The sequence below is a fragment of the Lucilia sericata genome, unplaced genomic scaffold (assembly GCF_015586225.1).
Source record: "Lucilia sericata isolate MDLA Ls3-8-SP2 unplaced genomic scaffold, ASM1558622v1 Contig000201F_arrow, whole genome shotgun sequence".
In the NCBI taxonomy this organism is placed as follows: domain Eukaryota; kingdom Metazoa; phylum Arthropoda; class Insecta; order Diptera; family Calliphoridae; genus Lucilia; species Lucilia sericata.
In genome coordinates, this window is record NW_023994229.1 from 50,791 (window position 1) to 74,707 (window position 23,917).

The 23,917-nt window shown below is 31.9% G+C and overlaps 1 protein-coding gene across 24 annotated transcripts in view; it reads right to left on the reverse strand.

Annotated features, from left to right (window-relative positions):
• Positions 1-23,917, reverse strand: part of LOC119601950 — a 52,764-nt gene that overhangs the window by 2,977 nt on the left and 25,870 nt on the right. For 9 of the 24 annotated variants that reach the window (XR_005231290.1, XR_005231292.1, XR_005231291.1 and 6 more), the window contains 3 exons: positions 16,128-16,248; positions 15,888-16,026; positions 13,545-13,650 (listed from right to left, as the gene is read on the reverse strand). Coding sequence is in view for 15 of the 24 variants with exons in the window: in XM_037953249.1 (XP_037809177.1) it covers positions 384-778; positions 940-1,307; positions 5,786-6,072; positions 6,141-6,302; positions 6,790-6,988; positions 13,285-13,403; positions 13,466-13,659; positions 15,888-15,994 (1,831 nt within the window). In the remaining 9 variants the exon portion in view is untranslated. Of the gene's footprint in view, positions 1-383; positions 779-939; positions 1,308-5,785; positions 6,073-6,140; positions 6,303-6,789; positions 6,989-9,439; positions 10,791-13,284; positions 13,404-13,465; positions 13,660-15,887; positions 16,027-16,127; positions 16,249-19,534; positions 19,816-19,931; positions 20,074-23,917 lie in introns of those variants that run through there. The other 15 variants (XM_037953242.1, XM_037953255.1, XM_037953244.1 and 12 more) reach the window with 13 other exon arrangements.

Below are 23,917 nucleotides of genomic sequence, written 5' to 3' on the forward strand. Positions count from 1 at the left end.
ACTCAGTTTTTACACAAAATCTGAGTTTTTACGCAAAAACTCAATTTTTACGCAAAAACTCAATTTTTACACTAAAACTTAGTTTTTATACAAAATCAGTTTTTACACAAAAGCATAGATTTTACACAAAAACTCAGTTATTTACACAAAAACTAAGCTTTTACTTACTTTTCTATTTTCTCAACAAAAATAAAAAGTGTGTTAAAGGGTGTTAATAGAAAATAAAAATAAAACTAAATAAAATTTTAAAAAATTTACGTAAATACAAATATTAAATTAAAAAAAACTCTCTAACAAATTTGTATGCATTAAAAAAAGTTAACTACTTAAGCGGACGTAGTAGCTTTTAAGGACCAATCAGTTGATCATCACAGAAAACTTACCCAAATTTTCCATGCTCTGCGAGAGTAAAGCCTCGAATGTATGAAGACTATAAGACTCAGCATCCATGCCCTTGGCCAAAGTGTTGCGCAAATGCATTTCGTATTCGAGTAATAGACGTGAAGTGGGACTGCCAGGTGTAGGAGTAACATTGGGACCCTGATGACGATGTTGATGACGTCCACCACCGCCGCCGCCTCCTCCAGGAGGACGTTGTACATACGAAGACTGATCCTGATCGGAGTTGCCATTACTGGAACTGGGTGTAGTGGCGTAACATTGATTATCGAACATTACATTGTCGGAAGGTGGCGAACCTTCAATACAGCCACGTTCTCGTTCCAATTCCAAATATAAATTACGTGGTGTATAACCACGTCCAATTTCATGGGAAGATCTAATTTCAGAAAAAAAAAATTACAAACAAAATACAAAAAACGTAAACAATGCAAGCGAGACACAATCCGTTAGTAAATATTTTACAGTTGTTAACTGTTTGATTTGCCAACAGTTACTATTGGTTTGTTTAGTTTTGTTTGCCCAAATGCGTCTTCTTACCTTGATCCCGAAAATCGCGACGACTGACTGCTGGGACGACCACCACCCAATGTATTATTGTTGTTCATAATGTGATGCATGCCACCCATGCCGCCGCCACCACCAGCATGTTGATGCATGTGTTGCGGGCCAAACGTATTTGCTGCGTTGGCGTTATAGTAGTTGTAGCGTCTTCTACCCATTTCAGGCGATGTCACTGGGCTTTCAGTGCTAGTCATGGGCTTAAGCATACGCTTCAAAGTGCTGGTATCGACATTCATGTCCTCGGTACTTTTCGTTTTGCGTCTGGTATTGTTGTTAATTATATTGTGTTGATGTTGGTGTTGGTGCTGATGTTGATGCATGTCGTGGCCATGTGGATCGCGTGTCTAAGCATAAAATAAAACAACAACATATAACAATCAAATGTAAAAAAATTAAAGAATTCAGCGAAAAAAAGGCAGCAAATAAAACATAATGTTTTGTTATGTGTAGCAGACCGACACTTACTATCAAGGGTGAAACTATTATGCTAGTAATGTAAATAGTATTGGAACTGTTGCATTAATGTAATGTGGCGTGTATGCACTTTATTTAATTTAAGCTTTGTTTTTGCTTTTTTTTTCTTTGCAAATCCCTTTAACATTCGTCGTTTAGTGGTAGATATTTGTCCGAATATATATATGTATGTTTGTAACCATGGGTGTTTTATAATGATGTAAGCCCAATGCAAGTTGTTTGATTTCTTCATAAATTAAAAACAAAATCGTTGAGATATAGCCTAGTCTATAGTCTAGTCTATAGTCTAGTCTATAGTCTAGTCTATAGTCTAGTCTATAGTCTAGTCTATAGTCTAGTCTATAGTCTAGTCTATAGTCTAGTCTATAGTCTAGTCTATAGTCTAGTCTATAGTCTAGTCTATAGTCTAGTCTATAGTCTAGTCTATAGTCTAGTCTATAGTCTAGTCTATAGTCTAGTCTATAGTCTAGTCTATAGTCTAGTCTATAGTCTAGTCTATAGTCTAGTCTATAGTCTAGTCTATAGTCTAGTCTATAGTCTAGTCTATAGTCTAGTCTATAGTCTAGTCTATAGTCTAGTCTATAGTCTAGTCTATAGTCTAGTCTATAGTCTAGTCTATAGTCTAGTCTATAGTCTAGTCGATAGTCTAGTCTATAGTCTAGTCTATAGTCTAGTCTATAGTCTAGTCTATAGTCTAGTCTATAGTCTAGTCTATAGTCTAGTCTATAGTCTAGTCTATAGTCTAGTCTATAGTCTAGTCTATAGTCTAGTCTATAGTCTAGTCTATAGTCTAGTCTATAGTCTATAGTCTATAGTCTAGTCTATAGTCTAGTCTATAGTCTAGTCTATAGTCTAGTTATAGTCTAGTCTATAGTCTAGTCTATAGTCTAGTCTATAGTCTAGTCTATAGTCTAGTCTATAGTCTAGTCTATAGTCTAGTCTATAGTCTAGTCTATAGTCTAGTCTATAGTCTAGTCTATAGTCTAGTCTATAGTCTAGTCTATAGTCTAGTCTATAGTCTAGTCTATAGTCTAGTCTATAGTCTAGTCTATAGTCTAGTCTATAGTCTAGTCTATAGTCTAGTCTATAGTCTAGTCTATAGTCTAGTCTATAGTCTAGTCTATAGTCTAGTCTATAGTCTAGTCTATAGTCTATAGTCAGTCTATAGTCTAGTCTACTAGTCTAGTCTATTAGTCTAGTCTATAGTCTAGTCTATAGTCTAGTCTATAGTCTAGTCTATAGTCTAGTCTATAGTCTAGTCTATAGTCTAGTCTATAGTCTAGTCTATAGTCTAGTCTATAGTCTAGTCTATAGTCTAGTCTATAGTCTAGTCTATAGTCTAGTCTATAGTCTAGTCTATAGTCTAGTCTATAGTCTAGTCTATATAGTCTAGTCTATAGTTAGTCTTGTCTAGTCTATAGTCTAGTCTATAGTCTAGTCTATAGTCTAGTCTATAGTCTAGTCGATAGTCTAGTCTAATAGTCTGTCTATAGTCTAGTCTCTAGTCCTAGTCTATAGTCTAGTCTATTAGTCTAGTCCTATAGTCTAGTCTATAGTCTAGTCTATAGTCTAGTCTATAGTCTAGTCTATAGTTAGTCTATAGTCTAGTCTATAGTCTAGTCTATAGTCTAGTCTATAGTCTAGTCCTATAGTCTAGTTATAGTCTAGTCTATAGTCTAGTCTTATAGTCTAGTCTACTAGTTCTAGTCTATAGTCTAGTCTATAGTCTAGTCTATAGTCTAGTCTATAGTCTAGTCTATAGTCTAGTCTATAGTCTAGTCTATAGTCTAGTCTATAGTCTAGTCTATAGTCTAGTCTATAGTCTATAGTCTATATGTCTAGTCTATAGTCTAGTCTATAGTCTAGTCTATAGTCTAGTCTATAGTCTAGTCTATAGTCTAGTCTATAGTCTAGTCTATAGTCTAGTATAGTCTAGTCTATAGTCTAGTCTATAGTCTAGTCTATAGTCTAGTCTATAGTCTAGTCTATAGTCCTAGTCTATAGTCCTAGTCTATAGTCTAGTCTATAGTCTAGTCTAATAGTCTAGTCTATAGTCTAGTCTATAGTCTAGTCTATAGTCTAGTCTATAGTCTAGTCTATGTCTAGTCATAGTCTAGTCTATAGTCTAGTCTATAGTCTAGTCTATAGTCTAGTCTATAGTCTAGTCTATAGTCTAGTCTATAGTCAGTCTATAGTCTAGTCTATAGTCTAGTCTATAGTCTAGTCTATAGTCTAGTCTATAGTCTAGTCTATAGTCTAGTCTATAGTCTAGTCTATAGTCTAGTCTATAGTCTAGTCTAGTCTAGTCTATGTAGTCTTAGTCTAGTCTATTAGTCTAGTAGCTTAGTCTCAGTCTAATAGTCTAGTCTATAGTCTAGCTATAGTCTAGTCTATAGGTTCTCGTCTATTAGTCTAGTCTATAGTCTAGTCTATAGTCTAGGTCTCTAGTCTAGTCTATAGTCTAGTTCTATAGTCTTAGTCTATAGTATAGTCTATAGTCTAGTCTATAGTCTAGGTCCTATAGTCTAGTCTATAGTCTAGTCTATAGTCTAGTCTATAGTCTAGTCTATAGTCTAGTCTATAGTCTAGTATAGTCTACGCTTCTAATAGTCTAGTCTATAGTCTAGTCTATAGTCTAGTCTATAGTCTAGTCTATAGTCTAGTCTATAGTCTCGTCTATAGTCTAGTCTATAGTCCTAGTCTATTAGTCTAGTCTATAGTCTGTCTATAGTCTAGTCTATAGTCTAGTCTATAGTCTAGTCTATAGTCTAGTCTATTAGTCTAGTCTATAGTCTAGCTCAGTAGTCTAGGTCTATAGTCTAGGTCTATAGTCTAGTCTATTAGTCTTAGTCTATAGTCTAGTCTATAGTCTCGTCTATAGTCTAGTCTATAGTCTAGTCTATAGTCTAGTCTATAGTTCTAGTTCTATAGTCTAGTCTTATGTCTAGTCTCTTAGTCAGTCTAGTCTATAGTCTAGTCTATAGGTCTAGTCTATTAGTCTAGTCTATAGTCTAGTCTATAGTCTAGTCTATAGTCTAGTCTATAGTCTAATAGTCTATAGTCTAGTCTATAGTCTAGTCTATAGTCTAGTCTATAGTCTAGTTATAGTCTAGTCTATAGTCTAGTCTATAGTCTTAGTCTATAGTCTAGTCTATAGTCTCGTCGTTCTATAGTCTAGTCTATAGTTAGTCTATAGTCTAGTCTATAGTCTAGTCTATAGTCTAGTCTATGTCAGTCTATAGTCTAGGTCTATAGTCTAGTCTATAGTCTAGTCTATAGTCTAGTCTATAGTCTAGTCTATAGTTAGTCTATAGTCTAGTCTATAGTCTAGTCTATAGTCTAGTCTATAGTCTAGTCTATAGTTAGTCTAGTCTAGTCTATAGTCTAGTCTATGGTCTAGTCAATAGTCTAGTCTATAGTCTAGTCTATAGGTCTAGTCTATAGTTTAGTCTATAGTCTAGTCTTTAGTCTAGTCTATAGTCTAGTCTATAGTCTAGTCTATAGTCTAGTCTATGGTCTAGTCAATAGTCTAGTCTCTAGTCTAGTCTATAGTCTAGTCTATAGTCTAGTCTATAGTTTAGTCTATAGTCTAGTCTATAGTTTAGTCTATAGCAGAGAAGCTCAATATGGCCGTGTCATAGCACGCGTGATAGGGTAAGAAAATTCTGCTGACGCTAAGTTGATACACATACACTATAGGTTTAATTCTTCTTCTTTTTATAATGAGCAATATCAGTTGGTTTGCTCTCAACTTGAAAAACAAAATCAAATCAGTTGCTGATCAGCACTTGCCAAAGCAAGGTCTGTGCGCGACGTTTTTAAAATACACACAGAAATACAACAACAAAATTTTGAGAAAGCCGAATTAATGTAGGAGAACATGGGAGAACAGTTGATAGTTTTTTATATATAGACGTTGCTATACGCTGGCTGTCAAAATCCATAATAAATATTTGACAGTTAGCATATACTTTATAGTTTGTAGTCATTTTATTAGTATACTTTTATTTTCAATTAAATTCTGTTCTCTGCTGCTTTACCAACACAAATAAAACTATGGTAGTCTATGGTAGTATGTGTTTGAGCACCACTGGTCTATAGTCTAGTCTACAGTCTGGTCAATAGTATAGTGCTATTGTTTTGTCATACTTCCCCAGTTAATGAATAGCTTTATAAACTCAATCAAAAACCCACTGTATACGTATGCAAATAAGTATGTGTGTGTTTTAAAATAGTAAATCATTACGAATGTGTATAAAAATCCGAGTGACACTAATAGTAGTTACTACTCTCGGCAAGCATTAAGTCGTCGTTATTTGTCTAACTAGATTTAGCAGTCAACACTCACCATATCATCAGCATATTCTTTAGAACGAGTTCCAGTAGATTTTGTGGAAGTTCCCACCGACTGATGTAAAGGGCCACCGGCTTGGGTGCCTTCACTCTTGGCCATATCAACATCGGATTGACCGCCTAAAGCATCTTCGGGACCAGCTTGAGAGCCAACATGGTTTTGGGAACAAATATCGCCAGAAGAAACACCAGCAGCATTGGCTGCGCCACCAGCACCACCACACACGCCACCATTGGTAGCTGCGGCAGCATCTTGAGTTTTAATTTGACGACCTAAAGTATCTAAAGGAAAATGAAGCAAGAAATTAAATATTCAAACTAAAAATCATATAAAGAGAGAGCTAACTTACCACCAGCAGAGCCCAGACCTTGGTTACCGCCACCACCACCACCGCTGGCGACATTGTCATAGAGTGAAGTGCTGCTCGTAGCATTTGTGACTTTCTGATGTGCTTGTCCATCGGCATCGGCAGCAACGCGGGAACCCACATTGCGTGGCAAAGTGGAAGAACCTGCAAAAGTTATGATGATGAATATGATGAGGATGTTGTTGATGGCATTTGGCAATGGAAAGAAAACAAAAGATTTAAATTAAAAAAAAAAAAAACAAAATAAACTAAAAATCTACATGGGATTATATAAAAAACAAAATAAAAAAACATCACAGAAAAAACTAAACGAAAAATAAACTTAAATCTTAAGAAATGACTTAAATTCAGAACTCAAAATCAAAAAAGGGAATTTAGTTTGGAAAGGATTAAGAGGGATTGGGTACATAAAAGTGTGAACACTTTTCTTTGATTTTTTTTTTGGAAATAATTAAAAATAGTGTTGTTCTTAGTATTTTTAAAAAAATAATTATTATTTTCTTGTTCAAGGAAGTTAAGTAGGTGTTAATTTGGTTTTAATTGAATTTTGACTTTTAGCAAGACAAGAATTAAAAAAAAATTACAAACAAATTTTTTGTTTTTGTTTTTTTTTTTTTTGTATCTTCCTCACCTCGTACTCTGGGATCATTTCTCAAGCGTGCATATTGTTCGGCTGTCATACAAGTGCATTGTGGCTCACTGCGTACTCGTGAGGGTGAGGCCGGTGTGCTTAATGGCTTTCTCTTGGCTTTGACTTTTCCCTTGCCAGGCGGATCCAATTTCAGCGAATAACTTGATGAGGCCTTTCGTGAAAATTTGAAAGAAGGCGACTGTAAAACGTCGCACTATCATTAGGTTAGTTGAATGGGATTCACAAGGTTCTGTGTGTGCGGTTCTCTTTCTTTCTCTCTTTCTATCTCTCTGTTTCTAACTGTTCGATCGATCTTAGGATTGAATCGACTTTTTTAACTATGACAGTTATTACATTTCATTAACTCTTTCCATTTTGTTTAGAAAATTGCAACAATTTGAATTGAAATGTTTTGAAATGCTCTTAAGCATTCGAAAGAAAGTTTTTGTCATTTAAAAATTTTAACTGGAAAGATTTGTTTTATATATTGGAGGAAAATTAAGAAATTTTTGTTTAACTTTTAACAACTTACTGTTACGTATTTAAGACGAGTATTGTCGCTATTGGATGGAATTCTAAATAGTGAACTGTAAAGTAGAACTTACGGCTAACTTTTTTATTTGTTTCTTTGATTTCTTTGTAATTTAAGGTACTTTTTGTATGCGTATGTAAGTATTAACTATTTTTATGTATATTTGTGTGGTATTTATGCCTACATTTTTAATTAATATTCTTATTAAAATAGTTACTCTATTATTTTAACTGTTTTCTGCTTAATGCCTAGTGTAGTGTTAACTGTGCCCCTAAAAGTATGCATTCTTTCGTATGTTTTATAAATTAAATTTATATTAATTAGAAATTTTGATTTTAGTATTAGGATTGTCCTATTTTGGTACAACAGTATTTTGTTGTTAGGATTAATTTTATATATCCAGTAAATAATGCTTTGTTATATCGTTTCTTATTATGATTCTTCATAGAATTTAAATTTTATAAATTTTTTTTATAATGCCATTAATTTTGAACTAGAACTAGAACTAGAACTGAACTAGAACTGAACTAGAACTGAACTAGAACTGAACTAGAACTGAACTAGAACTGAACTAGAACTGAACTAGAACTGAACTAGAACTGAACTAGAACTGAACTAGAACTGAACTAGAACTGAACTAGAACTGAACTAGAACTGAACTAGAACTGAACTAGAACTGAACTAGAACTGAACTAGAACTGAACTAGAACTGAACTAGAACTGAACTAGAACTGAACTAGAACTGACTAGAACTGAACTAGAACTGAACTAGAACTGAACTGAACTAGAACTGAACTAGAACTGAACTAGAACTGAACTAGAACTGAACTAGAACTGAACTAGAACTGAACTAGAACTGAACTAGAACTGAACTAGAACTGAACTAACTGAACTAGAACTGAACTAGAACTGAACTAGAACTGAACTAGAACTGAACTAGAACTGAACTAGAACTGAACTAGAACTGAACTAGAACTGAACTAGAACTGAACTAGAACTGAACTAGAACTGAACTAGAACTGAACTAGAACTGAACTAGAACTGAACTAGAACTGAACTAGAACTGAACTAGAACTGAACTAGAACTGAACTAGAACTGAACTAGAACTGAACTAGAACTGAACTAGAACTGAACTAGAACTGAACTAGAACTGAACTAGAACTGAACTAGAACTGAACTAGAAATGAACTAGAACTGAACTAGAACTGAACTAGAACTGAACTAGAACTGAACTAGAACTGAACTAGAACTGAACTAGAACTGAACTAGAACTGAACTGAACTAGAACTGAACTAGAACTGAACTAGAACTGAACTAGAACTGAACTAGAACTGAACTAGAACTGAACTAGAACTGAACTAGAAACTGAACTAGAACTGAACTAGAACTGAACTAGAACTGAAACTAGAACTGAACTAGAACTGAACTAGAACTGAACTAGAACTGAACTAGAACTGAACTAGAACTGAACTAGAACTGAACTAGAACTGAACTAGAACTGAACTAGAACTGAACTAGAACTGAACTAGAACTGAACTAGAACTGAACTAGAACTGAACTAGAACTGAACTAGAACTGAACTAGAACTGAACTAGAACTGAACTAGAACTGAACTAGAACTGAACTAGAACTGAACTAGAACTGAACTAGAACTGAACTAGAACTGAACTAGAACTGAACTAGAACTGAACTAGAACTGACTGAACTGAACTGAACTAGAACTGAACTAGAACTGAAACTAGAACTGAACTAGAACTGAACTAGAACTGAACTTAGAACTGAACTAGAACTGAACTAGAACTGAACTAGAACTGAACTAGAACTGAACTAGAACTGAACTAGAACTGAACTAGAACTGAACTAGAACTGAACTAGAACTGAACTAGAACTGAACTAGAACTGAACTAGAACTGAACTAGAACTGAACTAGAACTGAACTAGAACTGAACTAGAACTGAACTAGAACTGAACTAGAACTGAACTAGAACTGAACTAGAAACTAGAACTGAAAACTGAACTAGAACTGAACTAGAACTGAACTAGAACTGAACTAGAACTGAGCTAGAACTGAGCTAGAACTGAGCTAGAACTGAACTAGAACTGAACTAGAACCAGGACTTCATATTAATCATCATATTAATCTATAAACTGTAAGGGTCAAAGGTAACATATTTATAGATCCGTAAAGTGATATTATTAGTAGTTGCACGGTCGATTTTAATGCAACTTACGTGAGACCAATTCTGTACTCAATTTGAAGAATAGTGAAAAATATTGAAATATAAGAAATAAGCCCATGCTGTATGTGGGCTCAAATCGAGGAGCTAATTTTCAAGGGCAAAATATCGTATTTTAATCTGACATTTGCATAATTTTTGTTATTAGCTTTTTATAGCAAAGTTCTAAATCAAAATGTTTAAAATTACAATTCTCAAAGTCTCAGGTCTAAACGAAATGATTAATGGCCGGAATATTTATAACTTTTCATATAACGATGCATTTTAAATGCAAATCTTAATATTTAAATATAGTAGTTAAACAAAACTAATAATTTAATAGTAATTTATTTACATAGTACATATTTTTACCGGAAACCACTTTAAATAGACAAAAAATATTTTGAAATCTTTGTGATCAGAGTTAAAAATTACAATCTAATAGTAGATACATTAAATGCTAAACAAAAGAATGCATTCTTTTAAAACTAACAATAAGTGCAATTTCAATAATTTTATTCAACTAACTAAATTATTATATTTTATTTATGTAATTAATTGTTATTTAGAATTTGTTTTCATCTTCTAATATGTATGTTTTAGTTTGTATCAAAATAAATATTTTAATTACTGGTTGCAGTTGCAAATTGTTCCTTATTGTTGTTGTTGTTTTTTTTTTGTTAATTTACTCCTAAACTAACTAAATACTAAACTTATTTAGTATATTCCTTGTTGTTGTACTTCTAAACGAACACTGTACAGTACAGAGTGTGCTGTGGCTGTGTAAGTAGTACGAGCCCACTGTACTTTTGTTTAATGTATAGAAATATATCATTTGAAATCTAAGACATTTTCTTATTTGTTAATATATTGTTGTTTTTGTTAACGAGTATGTTGTTGTTGTAGTTTTCTTTGTTTATAATTGTAGTTGTTTTTGTTGTTGGGTTTTTATTATGCATTTTTATCTAAATTTGTTTTAAAGTGCATTTATTTATTCTTTATTTATTTAGTTTTAATTATTTGAAAATTAAGAATTTTTGGTGCAATTGATAGCAAAAGTAGGGCAATAGAGATCGAAAAAATAAACTCTGATTTAATCTAAGAAACCGCTGGGTGTGAAAACTTAAGGAGTTTTTCTTGGGATTATAAGTGAGTGGGATAAGGGATTGTTTTTTCAATAATCGGGACTTAGTAGGTGAACGGAATCAAAATACTGGATACGTGCGATTGCTCTATAACGTTTTGCATTTTTCTTTGGCATTATTAAGAGAAACATATTTTGTTTTAGTTTTTTTTTTTTTTATCATAAATTAATTATTTTAGCATATTTTTGCAAAATGCCACCAAAAATGCAAAACGTTTTTTTTTTGTTTTTAAATTTATTTTTTAATTATTTTGTTTAATATATAAAAAGTTATTTATTATTACAAATTTTATAATAAGAGAAAAAGTTAGACAGAAAATGTTGATGTACATACATGGTCATTTAAAAGATTTTAAATAAAAAATTAAACAAATAAATAAAAAACACAAAAAATCAATAAAAACCAAAAAAACATAAACAAAGTGAATTGAAATGATTTGAAAGTATATAAGAACAATTTATGAACAAAGTATTAACAAAAAATTATTTAAGAAAATGATTGAATTTGGAATTTTGAAAAATTATATATATTTTTTTCGTTTTGTTTTGTGGTCGAGTTCATGAATATAATTCAATGCAAAAAAGAGAAGGAGAAAAAAGAAATAAAAGAGTACAAAATACAAATATAAATAATTTTAGTGTTTGACTTTAATGCATAGACAAACTAAATTCGCTTTTGGCTCTTTTTTTAAATATTTAAATAAAAAGAAGAAACTAAATCAAATTTAAAGAAAATATAAATAAAAACAAACATATAAAAGTAAAATAACTTAAATGCTTTTTTTAAATCCTTATATACAAAATTCTTTATTTTGCATGAATATTGATTGATAGTTTAAGTTTAAGTATGTGTTAATATATAGAAAAAATTCGAAAAGAAATGTATGTACAATTGTATGCGTGGTTGTGAGTGATCGTGTGGCTAAGTGAATGAATATGATTTAGTGTACTATCACAGTTAGTGTAGTATTCGAAATTTCTATAAAAAACTACTAATTTTGATATGACTAGATTTGTATGTAATACAGTCATAACTGTTTTAACTGACCTAAGCTAGTATATAATTTCTAACGTGACTAGTTCTAGACGAAAGTCCAGAAAGAGGTGCAATTGATAATTACTTCACAAAGTAAATTTACAAATATTAAATGCTATTTAAAGATTAATGAAATACACTGAAACTAAATTTGAATACCCCTAGTTTTCTTGGAATACAAAGAACATATTAATAAGAAATATAGTAAATATTTAAGTACATAAATATGAAAGAATCCAGAGATCTCAGAGAACTTTCGGTTTGAAATAAAAATTTCATATACGGAAGTCTTATTCAAACTTTGAATAAAAACAACATGTGAACTAGAACTGAACTAGGACTGAGCTAGAACTAAACTAGAACTTAACAAGAACTGAACTAGAACTGAAATAGAACTGAACTAGAACTGAACTAGAACTGAACTAGAACTGAACTAGAACTGAACTAGAACTGAACTAGAACTGAACTAGAACTGAACTAGAACTGAACTAGAACTGAACTAGAACTGAACTAGAACTGAACTAGAACTGAACTAGAACTGAACTAGAACTGAACTAGAACTGAACTAGAACTGAACTAGAACTGAACTAGAACTGAACTAGAACTGAACTAGAACTGAACTAGAACTGAACTAGAACTGAACTAGAACTGAACTAGAACTGAACTAGAACTGAACTAGAACTGAACTAGAACTGAACTAGAACTGAACTAGAACTGAACTAGAACTGAACTAGAACTGAACTAGAACTGAACTAGAACTGAACTAGAACTGAACTAGAACTGAAGTAGAACTGAACTAGAACTGAACTAGAACTGAACTAGAACTGAACTAGAACTGAAGTAGAACTGAACTAGAACTGAACTAAAACTGAACTAGAACTGAACTAGAACTAACTGAACAGTGTAGTTTAGTTGTTGAAAACTAGTGTAAATCTGCTCTGGACAAATGAATGTAGGGCATGATACTGATTGAATGAACGAATGAAATGTAAGAAATGTGAAACCTAACCAACTTTAACGATTCAACGATTATTTACATAGTATCTTTTTCAGTTTAAATTATTATTTTTAACTTTTTTAATGTGTATGTACAATATTTCTCAATATTATGTAATTATGTATTTATGTTATACCGAAAACTAAAACGTTTAAAGGCAAATCATCTTCTTGAGATATTAATCGAATTGTTTTCTTTTTTATTTTATTTTTTTCGGATTTGCACTTCTGAACCTTGTTTGGGACGGCAAAAGCAAAGCAAACGTGGAAATTGTAACACACAAAGATTTAAAGAACAAGAGCTAAACATAGATAAATAGATAAATACATTTAGATATAGTTTACACTGGAAGAAAAAAGCTGTTGAAGTTTAGATAAGACGAAACGAAAGACATGAGACACAATTGAATACAAACAACAATTTGTATAATGGTAGAATGTCAGCACAGAACTTTGTTGTCGTTAAGGTGTTGATAGTGATCTTTTATGTAAATTTATGAAGATTTATATTATTATGATGAAATAAAGTATTCCAGGTTGGCTTTGCTTAACCGTTTGGGGAATACTTACACAACATTCACGAAATTGTTTGGCATCAATGGGTGATGTAAAATTGAGACCCCAAGTGTCATTGGTCATGGGATCCTTCCAGTAAACAAAACATTCTGAAGCCTGGCCAATGCGAGTACCTGGAGAAAATAAATAGTTAATAATAATTAGAAGGTAGAGTTGATATTAAAGTTTTACTAACCTGGTTGTACAAGTCGCACATCGAGTATCTTATCCACTTGACTGTTGTAGGCCGTTATGTGGAATACACATTCGGGTGAATCTTGTATGCATGATATATTGACAGGAACCAAATCTTCTGATACTTGTTGCCATTTAACTGTTCCAGCACCACTGGCTGAAACATGAAATACCTCCGCCCATAACCTGAACGAACTGTGGTGTATTAGACCCAGATATTTTGTTTTAGCAAATTACAAATACACATGCAGTAGTTTATACAAACACACACGCACATTGATATGTTAGGGATACACACACACAAACACATATATGAATACATAAGAAGGAAGTAAATAAAATTTGAAATTGTTCAATTGATTGATCAATTCGATTTTGGTTGGATGTGGATATATATTGCAGACACAAACAGGACATTTTTCAATTGTTGTTAGTTCGGTTGAAGTCGTTGGGTGTTGTTGGATTGTTTCAAAAATTTTGATGATACGTTTTGCATTTGGTTCGTTTTTTGCATTTTTCAATAGATCGCCAATTTTTTCAATAATTTATGTGAAGGTAGTGGTGGTGTTGGTTGTGGTGTGTGTATTTTTTCAATGGTTGTAATCATAATATTCAAGTCAAAATATTATTAAAAAAACATTTTTAATTATTTGTCAATTTATAGCAGGAAGATCAAAAGTTGTTGCAGAAAGTTGTGGCAGAAGGACAACAGTTGAAATTTTTTGTTGTTTGTGGTGATAGTAGTAGTAAATAGTAGCAGTAGTAGTAAGAGTTTTTTGGTAGTTTAAATTTTAGTGAAGGACAACAGGGTTGCAAAACATTTTAAGTTTTTTTTTGGATTTTGTATAGAAAAGAAAACAAATTTTTTTACTTGTTAAAACATAAATTTGAACGTTATAACAAAAAATAGATAAGTTTGAAACAAAATAGAAGTTTATGTACAGTAAATATGTTTTAACACAGAAATATTGTTAAGATATTGTTTAAACAATAACACTAAATATTCATAGAACTAGAACTGAACTAGAACTGAACTAGAACTGAACAAGAACTGAACTAGAACTGAACTAGAACTGAACTAGAACTGAACTAGAACTGAACTAGAACTGAACTAGAACTAAACTAGAAATGAACTAGAACTGAACTAGAACTGAACTAGAACTGAACTAGAACTGAACTAGAACTGAAGTAGAACTGAACTAGAACTGAACTAGAACTGAACTAGAACTGAACTAGAACTGAACTAGAACTGAACTAGAACTGAACTAGAACTGAACTAGAACTGAACTAGAACTGAACTAGAACTGAACTAGAACTGAACTAGAACTGAACTAGAACTGAACTAGAACTGAACTAGAACTGAACTAGAACTGAACTAGAACTGAACTAGAACTGAACTAGAACTGAACTAGAACTGAACTAGAACTGAACTAGAACTGAACTAGAACTGAACTAGAACTGAACTAGAACTGAACTAGAACTGAACTAGAACTGAACTAGAACTGAACTAGAACTGAACTAGAACTGAACTAGAACTGAACTAGAACTGAACTAGAACTGAACTAGAACTGAACTAGAACTGAACTAGAACTGAACTAGAACTGAACTAGAACTGAACTAGAAACTGAACTAGAACTGAACTAGAACTGAACTAGAACTGAACTAGAACTGAACTAGAACTGAACTAGAACTGACTAGAACTGAACTAGAACTGAACTAGAACTGAACTAGAACTGAACTAGAACTGAACTATGAACTGACTAACTAGAACTGAACTAGAACTGAACTAGAACTGAACTAGAACTGACTAGAACTGAACTAGAACTGAACTAGAAACTGAACTAGAACTGAACTAGAACTGAACTAGAACTGAACTAGAACTGAACTAGAACTGAACTAGAACTGAACTAGAACTGAACTAGAACTGAACTAGAACTGAACTAGAACTGAACTAGAACTGAACTAGAACTGAACTAGAACTGAACTAGAACTGAACTAGAACTGAACTAGAACGGAACTAGAACTGAACTAGAACTGAACTAGAAACTGAACTAGAACTGAACTAGAACTGAACTAGAACTGAACTAGAACTGAACTAGAACTGAACTAGACTGAACTAGAACTGAACTGAGAACTGAACTAGAACTGAACTAGAACTGAACTAGAACTGAACTAGAACTGAACTAGAACTGAACTAGAACTGAACTAGACTGAACTAGAACTGAACTAGAACTGAACTAGAACTGAAATAGAACTGAAATAGAACTGAACTAGAACTGAACTAGAACTGAACTACAAATATAGTCAAAGTTATTATTTCTTGTCATCATTTCTTCTAAAATATTTAGTGTTATTGTAATTTAACAAAGAAAAAAATTCATAGAAACTTTCAACTATAAACTTATGTAAATATTTTTAACAACCTTAATAAATGTCCATCACGACGTCTTGAACTTTGCCATGGAGAATCTTCGTAACGATACCCTTTACGCATCAATGGTGCGCACGAGCAGCTCAACTTATTACCCATGGCACAGCTAGTACAGCCACTGCTGGATTGAGCTAAAATTATTTGTGAGCAAATAAAGAGATAAATTGTTTAGTAAATGATATGAAATTTTAATTTAAATGACAATTTGGAATTGGATTAAGCCGATAGCAACCTTTACCTGATGCACCCCGATGTCACCACATCCCCGTAACGTCCGCCTGAGAAAGAGTTTGACCGCGATTTAAAGACTGGGAACGTTGATTGTGACGATAGCCGTGATAACGACTGCCACGCTGAAAAATAAATTTAAAAAAGAAAATACAATGAAAATAAATTGAATTTCCATAATACGTATATCGTTGTAGTAAGTTGTGGGCAGTTTCTCACAAAAAAATTTTGGTTGATATTTAATGATTTTTTTAAACCTGATATGAATGTTCAGTAAATTTTATGAAGGAAGTTTTAATTGTGAGCTAGGCCAATACTTTACTGTTCAGTTTCTGGGGGAACCAAAAATATTTGTTTTCAATAGAAAGACAATGGGGCGGGCCTGACTAGATCGTTATAGAATCGAATAAAAAGCTTTTGTAGATCTAAGAAGAAATCAAAATTCCAAAAAAAAAAACATTTCAAAGACTATAGACTAGACTATAGACTAGACTATAGACTAGACTATAGACTAGACTATAGACTAGACTATAGACTAGACTATAGACTAGACTATAGACTAGACTATAGACTAGACTATAGACTAGACTATAGACTAGACTATAGACTAGACTATAGACTAGACTATAGACTAGACTATAGACTAGACTATAGACTAGACTATATACTAGGCTATAGACTAGTCTATAGACTAGACTATAGACTAGACTATAGACTAGACTATAGACTAGACTATAGACTAGACTATAGACTAGACTATAGACTAGACTAAAGACTAGACTATAGACTAGACTATAGACTAGACTATATACTAGACTATAGACTAGACTATAGACTAGACTATAGACTAGACTATAGACTAAACTAAGACTAGACTGTAGACTAGACTATAGACTAGACTATAGACTAGACTATAGACTAGACTAAGACTAGACTAAGACTAGACTATAGACTAGACTAATAGACTATAGACTAGACTATAGACTAGACTATAGACTAGACTATAGACTAGACTATAGACTAGACTATAGACTAGACTATAGACTAGACTATAGACTAGACTATAGACTAGACTATAGACTAGACTATAGACTAGACTATAGACTAGACTATAGACTAGACTATAGACTAGACTATAGACTAGACTATAGACTAGACTATAGACTAGACTATAGACTAGACTATAGACTAGACTATAGACTAGACTATAGACTAGACTATAGACTAGACTATAGACTAGACTATAGACTAGACTATAGACTAGACTATAGACTAGACTATAGACTAGACTATAGACTAGACTATAGACTAGACTATAGACTAGACTATAGACTAGACTATAGACTAGACTATAGACTAGACTATAGACTAGACTATAGACTAGACTATAGACTAGACTATAGACTAGACTATAGACTAGACTATAGACTAGACTATAGACTAGACTATAGACTAGACTATAGACTAGACTATATACTAGACTAGACTATAGACTAGACTATAGACTAGACTATAGACTAGACTATAGACTATAGACTAGACTATAGACTAGACTATAGACTAGACTATAGACTAGACTATAGACTAGACTATAGACTAGACTATAGACTAGACTATAGACTAGACTATAGACTAGACTATAGACTAGACTATAGACTAGACTGTAGACTAGACTATAGACTAGACTATAGACTAGACTATAGACTAGACTATAGACTAGACTATAGACTAGACTATAGACTAGACAATAGAATAGACTATAGACTAGACTATAGACTAGACTATAGACTAGACTATAGACTAGACTATAGACTAGACTATAGACTAGACTATAGACTAGACTATAGACTAGACTATAGACTAGACTATAGACTAGACTATATAGACTAGACTATAGACTAGACTATAGACTAGACTATAGACTAGACTATAGACTAGACTATAGACTAGACTATAGACTAGACTATAGACTAGACTATAGACTATAGACTAGACTAGACTATAGACTAGACTATAGACTAGACTATAGACTAGACTAGACTAGACTATAGACTAGACTATAGACTAGACTATAGACTAGACTAAAGACTAGACTATAGACTAGACTATAGACTAGACTATATACTAGACTATAGACTAGACTATAGACTAGACTATATACTAGACTATAGACTAGACTATAGACTAGACTATAGACTAGACTATAGACTAGACTATAGACTAGACTATAGACTAGACTATAGACTAGACTATAGACTAGACTATAGACTAGACTAGACAATAGACTAGACTATAGACTAGACTATAGACTAGACTATAGACTAGACTATAGACTAAACTATAGACTAGACTATAGACTAGATTATTGACTAGACTATAGACTAGATTATAGACTAGACTATAGGCAGGCTTATGGGCTATATACTAAAGTATATATTGGATTATAAACTAGAATGTAGACTGGCTTATCTACTATAGTCTAAACTATAGACTGGCTTATAGACTCACTAGACTACAGACTGACTACTATGTGGACTACTTATCAAAAGTTTATATGTTAGAAAAAGTACCGAATATGTCGTAGTGGTACCGCCGTATTTTTCGGTATCCAAAAGTACTGAAAAAAGGACTAATGTACTGAATTGTTCATGCTTGTATAGAACAAACTTCTTGCGGGTATCTTTCCTTTCACTTGCTATATGCATAAGTAAATTTAAATATAATATTCACAAACCTCCTCCCTACGACAAATGAATATGATTTTTTTTTTATTAAAATATTTGAATTTTTAGAAGTTTTTGAACAATTTTTTTTATTTAATTTTTTATTTAACATTAACAAAATTTTTGGTTGACCCTCGTAATTTTGTTTCTTTGCCAAAGTGTCTTTATTTGATAAATTTCTTATGTATTTACATTTGTTTTGATTTGTTTTCAACTATTAGTTGTTTTAGATATTTATTAACTTTTATATTTGTTTATTTTTTAAACAAGTGATAATTGAGTTTAATTTAACTTTTGTTTTTCAACACTTTCATTCACAAATGCATGCGAAGTCTTTAGATAAACAATTTTCAATAAAACAACCAACTACATATTGGTAATATATTTGCATTGAACAACTAGAGAATGCAACAAACCACCAACAAACAGCAAAAAAATAACGACCACACAAATTCAATTTGAGAAACTAAAAAAAAAATTGAGTGATAAACATTTTAAGAATTAAGCTTAAAATCTTTTAAAACTTTGTTCCACTGTAAATATATTATTTATTTGTAGAATTTTGTAAATTTTGCAATTGTTATAATTTTGTCTCACTGTAATCAGATGGCTGCAAGTAGGTTGACAATAAAAATCGGTTTGTTTTGGTTGTTGTTTTTAGTTCGCAATTGCACTTCTTCTCACTCACAACATGTAATTTTTAAGGTGAAGATAATTAATTAATACTCTTCTAAATTTCAATAAGAACACTTTTGATTAAATACCGTGCGTACAAGTAGAATTTATCAAGAATAAAATTGGCCTTTGGAATCATACAACTAAGAAAATTTAGTTTCAAAAGGAACGCACACACATGCTGACTAAAATAATTATGATTTCATTATTTTATTACGAGTATTATTTATGTTTGTTGGATTATAACGAGACATTAAGGCAACTTTAATTTCACTATAAATCATTCCAAAATCAAATTAACAAAATAAAACAGAACAACAATAATATACAATTACGCCGAATAAAAAAAAGAAAGGCACGATTCAAAATTTGAGTTTATTTTTAAATAATTTAAAATTTTCTACTCGTACACAAAATTTTACACTCTCTTGAGATTTATAACGTTAAATGAAAAACATCAATGTTTTTTTGTTTTGTTTATATCTTTGTAATATTAACACACACACGCACGATGTAGTATTTACAGTGATTTTAGCGGGTAGGCAGGCACACTTGCTACGATCAACTGAAATCACAAAATCAAAACAAACTTACAGTCTGTTGTAGTAGTTGGCATGTGGTGAGAAAAACCTCATCAAGAGCTGCCAAGAATAACGACGTCAGCCGGACAGCATCTGTTAGTGGTAACACATGACGTTTATCAAACAAAGTCTTAAAGCTCACGATCATGCTTCCGACGATGCTAATCTGTTTAGCATAAATATGTTTTTCTTTTTTCTCTTTTATTTCGCCCACATTGGGGAATTACTCATACATAGTACATATTAGCACCCACTACCTCTGAGAAAAGTGTTACATCTTAAAAATATCACGTTCACCGAGAGAAAGAGAGAGAGAGTGTGTTATAGGAACAGATGCTAATAGTAAGTGAAAACAAAAACAATAAATTATTTTCCTAGGTCTAAGATAAAATACATTTGTTGTATTCGCTCTGTCTCTAGGGAGAATAATTTTTTTCTAATAAATCTATCATTTTCGGTTTTGTTTATAGAAAGGTGAAAAGCATTGAGTTAGGCGATTGTTACGTACATTTTTCTCACTAGATTCCCATAATTATTTATACGCAAATGAAAGAACATTGACCTAATTTCAAAATTATGCGAATTTTTGAAATCAGCAAAGAGAACAACGCCTCATAAGACTTGTTTTTGTTTGGAAGATTTCAAAATTTACTTTAATCTCTAATAATGAAGCCAATTTTCTATTAGATCCCCAATATATTACTTATACGCCAAGAAATAAGTTTTAGTTTTAAACAAAGATTACACAGGCCAACAAATTTTTAAGCCAGAAACCTAAACATAGAGGATTGAGTTACGCCAAATTCGAATTTGAACTTTAAGCTCTAAAGAAAATTATGTGGACTGATACTCATAAAATGATTGATTGATGAATCTACGTTTACATAAAATGTAATTATCCTGAATTTCATAAGGAGGTTATTGATCGATTTTAACCATTTTCAATAGGCTTCTTCCCTAGAATAATAGAAGATCATGTACCTAATTTTAATGAATTAACTTCAATATTACGACCTGTAGTTTGATTACAATGTTTACAAGCCCTATTTGGGGGTTCAGTTGATGGCTATTTGAAATAATGAACCGATCTTAACCAATAATAGACCATTTTACCAAATTTTAAAGATATATCTTAAAAATTTCGACCTGTAGTTTGATTACAAGGTTCACATTGACGGACAGACGGACAGAGCTAAATCGACTCAGAAAATAATTATTTATACTATAAAGTGGATGCAGGACCAATATTATTACAAACATCAGCATAGGTTATAAATATATCTCATTTAATCGGACACTTCTCCTACAACAACACGAAAGTTCTGTATGCTATGTTCTGAAGGCACACTTAGTCGTAATTCATGTTCACATTTTAAATGCACGCCCAGATTACGAACCGAATTACACGATTGTCCACTTAACGTCAGAACATAGCATTAGTTGCATTTTAACTGTCGGTTATTCGTTTCTCTTGTAAAGAGTTCTGTTTCTGACCATCAGTATTACAGATAGATACTAATTTAGAAATAAAATCTGGAAAAAAGATCACTTAGGGGAGTGGATTGAATAACACAAAGGTTCTGTGATCCTCTTTGCTAATTCTTAATTTCTTACTACTCAGTTAAATTTGAACTATATCTACATATATCTTAATTTATCACAGTAATATTGCTGTGACATTTTATAAAAGATTTGATTATATTGAGGGCAGTAAAAGATTCTTTTTCATATTTTTCAGATAGTATATCACATTTATTTATAAAGCAATTATATATCGACCTGATATTATAGGAAACACTTTTTAATGAAGTTTCAAAATCCGCCTTGCATGAATATTTTTGCAATATTCGAACTTTGGCCATTTTTTCTTCCACAAAATTTTTACAAAAATCCTTACTCTTTTTATAGATTATTAAATTTAACGCAATTTCTTATGCTTTTTGAAGAAACATGCAATTTTTTATTTTGCTATAATAATAAAAATTTAATTTCAACTAAAATAAATAGAAAATGTTTCATAGAAAAATCGAATTTTAGTCAATTTTACTCATGGGAAATTTGAAAAGTAATAACATAAACATATTAAAAATTATTACAAATTGCTATTACTTTCATAATTGTAATAACGTTCATATACTTATGAAAAACATGTCAACAATTCGTAATAATTTGTAACTGTTTTTTTTTTTTTTTTTGTTACAAAGAGGAATTTTGTGAGAAAAGTAGAGGGTTTCCTCTGTTTGTGAAAATGTAAAGCTTTTTATTATCAGTGAGTGGTAATTCTTAGATTTCGTAAAGTTTGTTCGCAATTCGAACTTAATAGAGTTTCTAATAATTTGGAAAAACTGGAAATCACTGGAGTTCACGATCCATATAATAGTACCGACTAACTAACGTAAGACGTCACCCTTTTTTATATCAATGAAAATTCTCTGATGAAAATTTGATTTTTCGAAAGAGGATCAATATTGAGTTAATTAAAGGCTGGCCTTCATCCTTTGGTGAAAAGATTTATATGTTTAAACTGCAAATGATTTAGAATCATACCGAAAATCGGTGTATCATTTAAGATTATATAGTACTTAGTTGTCCCAATATCTCATAGTACATTATTTATACTATAGATTAGACTATAGACTAGAATATAGACTAGACTATAGACTAGACTATAGACTAGACTATAGACTAGACTATAGACTAGACTATAGACTAGACTATAGACTAGACTATAGACTAGACTATAGACTAGACTATAGACTAGACTATAGACTAGACTATAGACTAGACTATAGACTAGACTATAGACTAGACTATAGACTAGACTATAGACTAGACTATAGACTAGACTATAGACTAGACTATAGACTAGACTATAGACTAGACTATAGACTAGACTATAGACTAGACTATAGACTAGACTAGACTAGACTATGACACTATAGACTAGACTATAGACTAGACTATAGACTAGACTATAGACTAGACTATAGACTAGACTATAGACTAGACTATAGACTAGACTATAGACTAGACTATAGACTAGACTATAGACTAGACTATAGACTAGACTATAGACTAGACTATAGACTAGACTATAGACTAGACTATAGACTAGACTATAGACTAGACTATAGACTAGACTATAGACTAGACTATAGACTAGACTATAGACTAGACTATAGACTAGACTATAGACTAGACTATAGACTAGACTATAGACTAGACTATAGACTAGACTATAGACTAGACTATAGACTAGACTATAGACTAGACTATAGACTAGACTATAGACTAGACTATAGACTAGACTATAGACTAGACTATAGACTAGACTATAGACTAGACTATAGACTAGACTATAGACTAGACTATAGACTAGACTATAGACTAGACTATACTAGACTATAGACTAGATAGACTAGACTATAGACTAGATAGACTATAGACTAGACTATAGACTAGACTATAGACTAGACTATAGACTAGACTATAGACTAGACTATAGACTAGACTATAGACTAGACTATAGACTAGACTATAGACTAGACTATAGACTAGACTATAGACTAGACTAGACTAGACTATAGACTAGACTATAGACTAGACTATAGACTAGACTATAGACTAGACTATAGACTAGACTATAGACTAGACTATAGACTAGACTATAGACTAGACTATAGACTAGACTATAGACTAGACTATAGACTAGACTATAGACTAGACTATAGACTAGACTATAGACTAGACTATAGACTAGACTATAGACTAGACTATAGACTAGACTATAGACTAGACTATAGACTAGACTATAG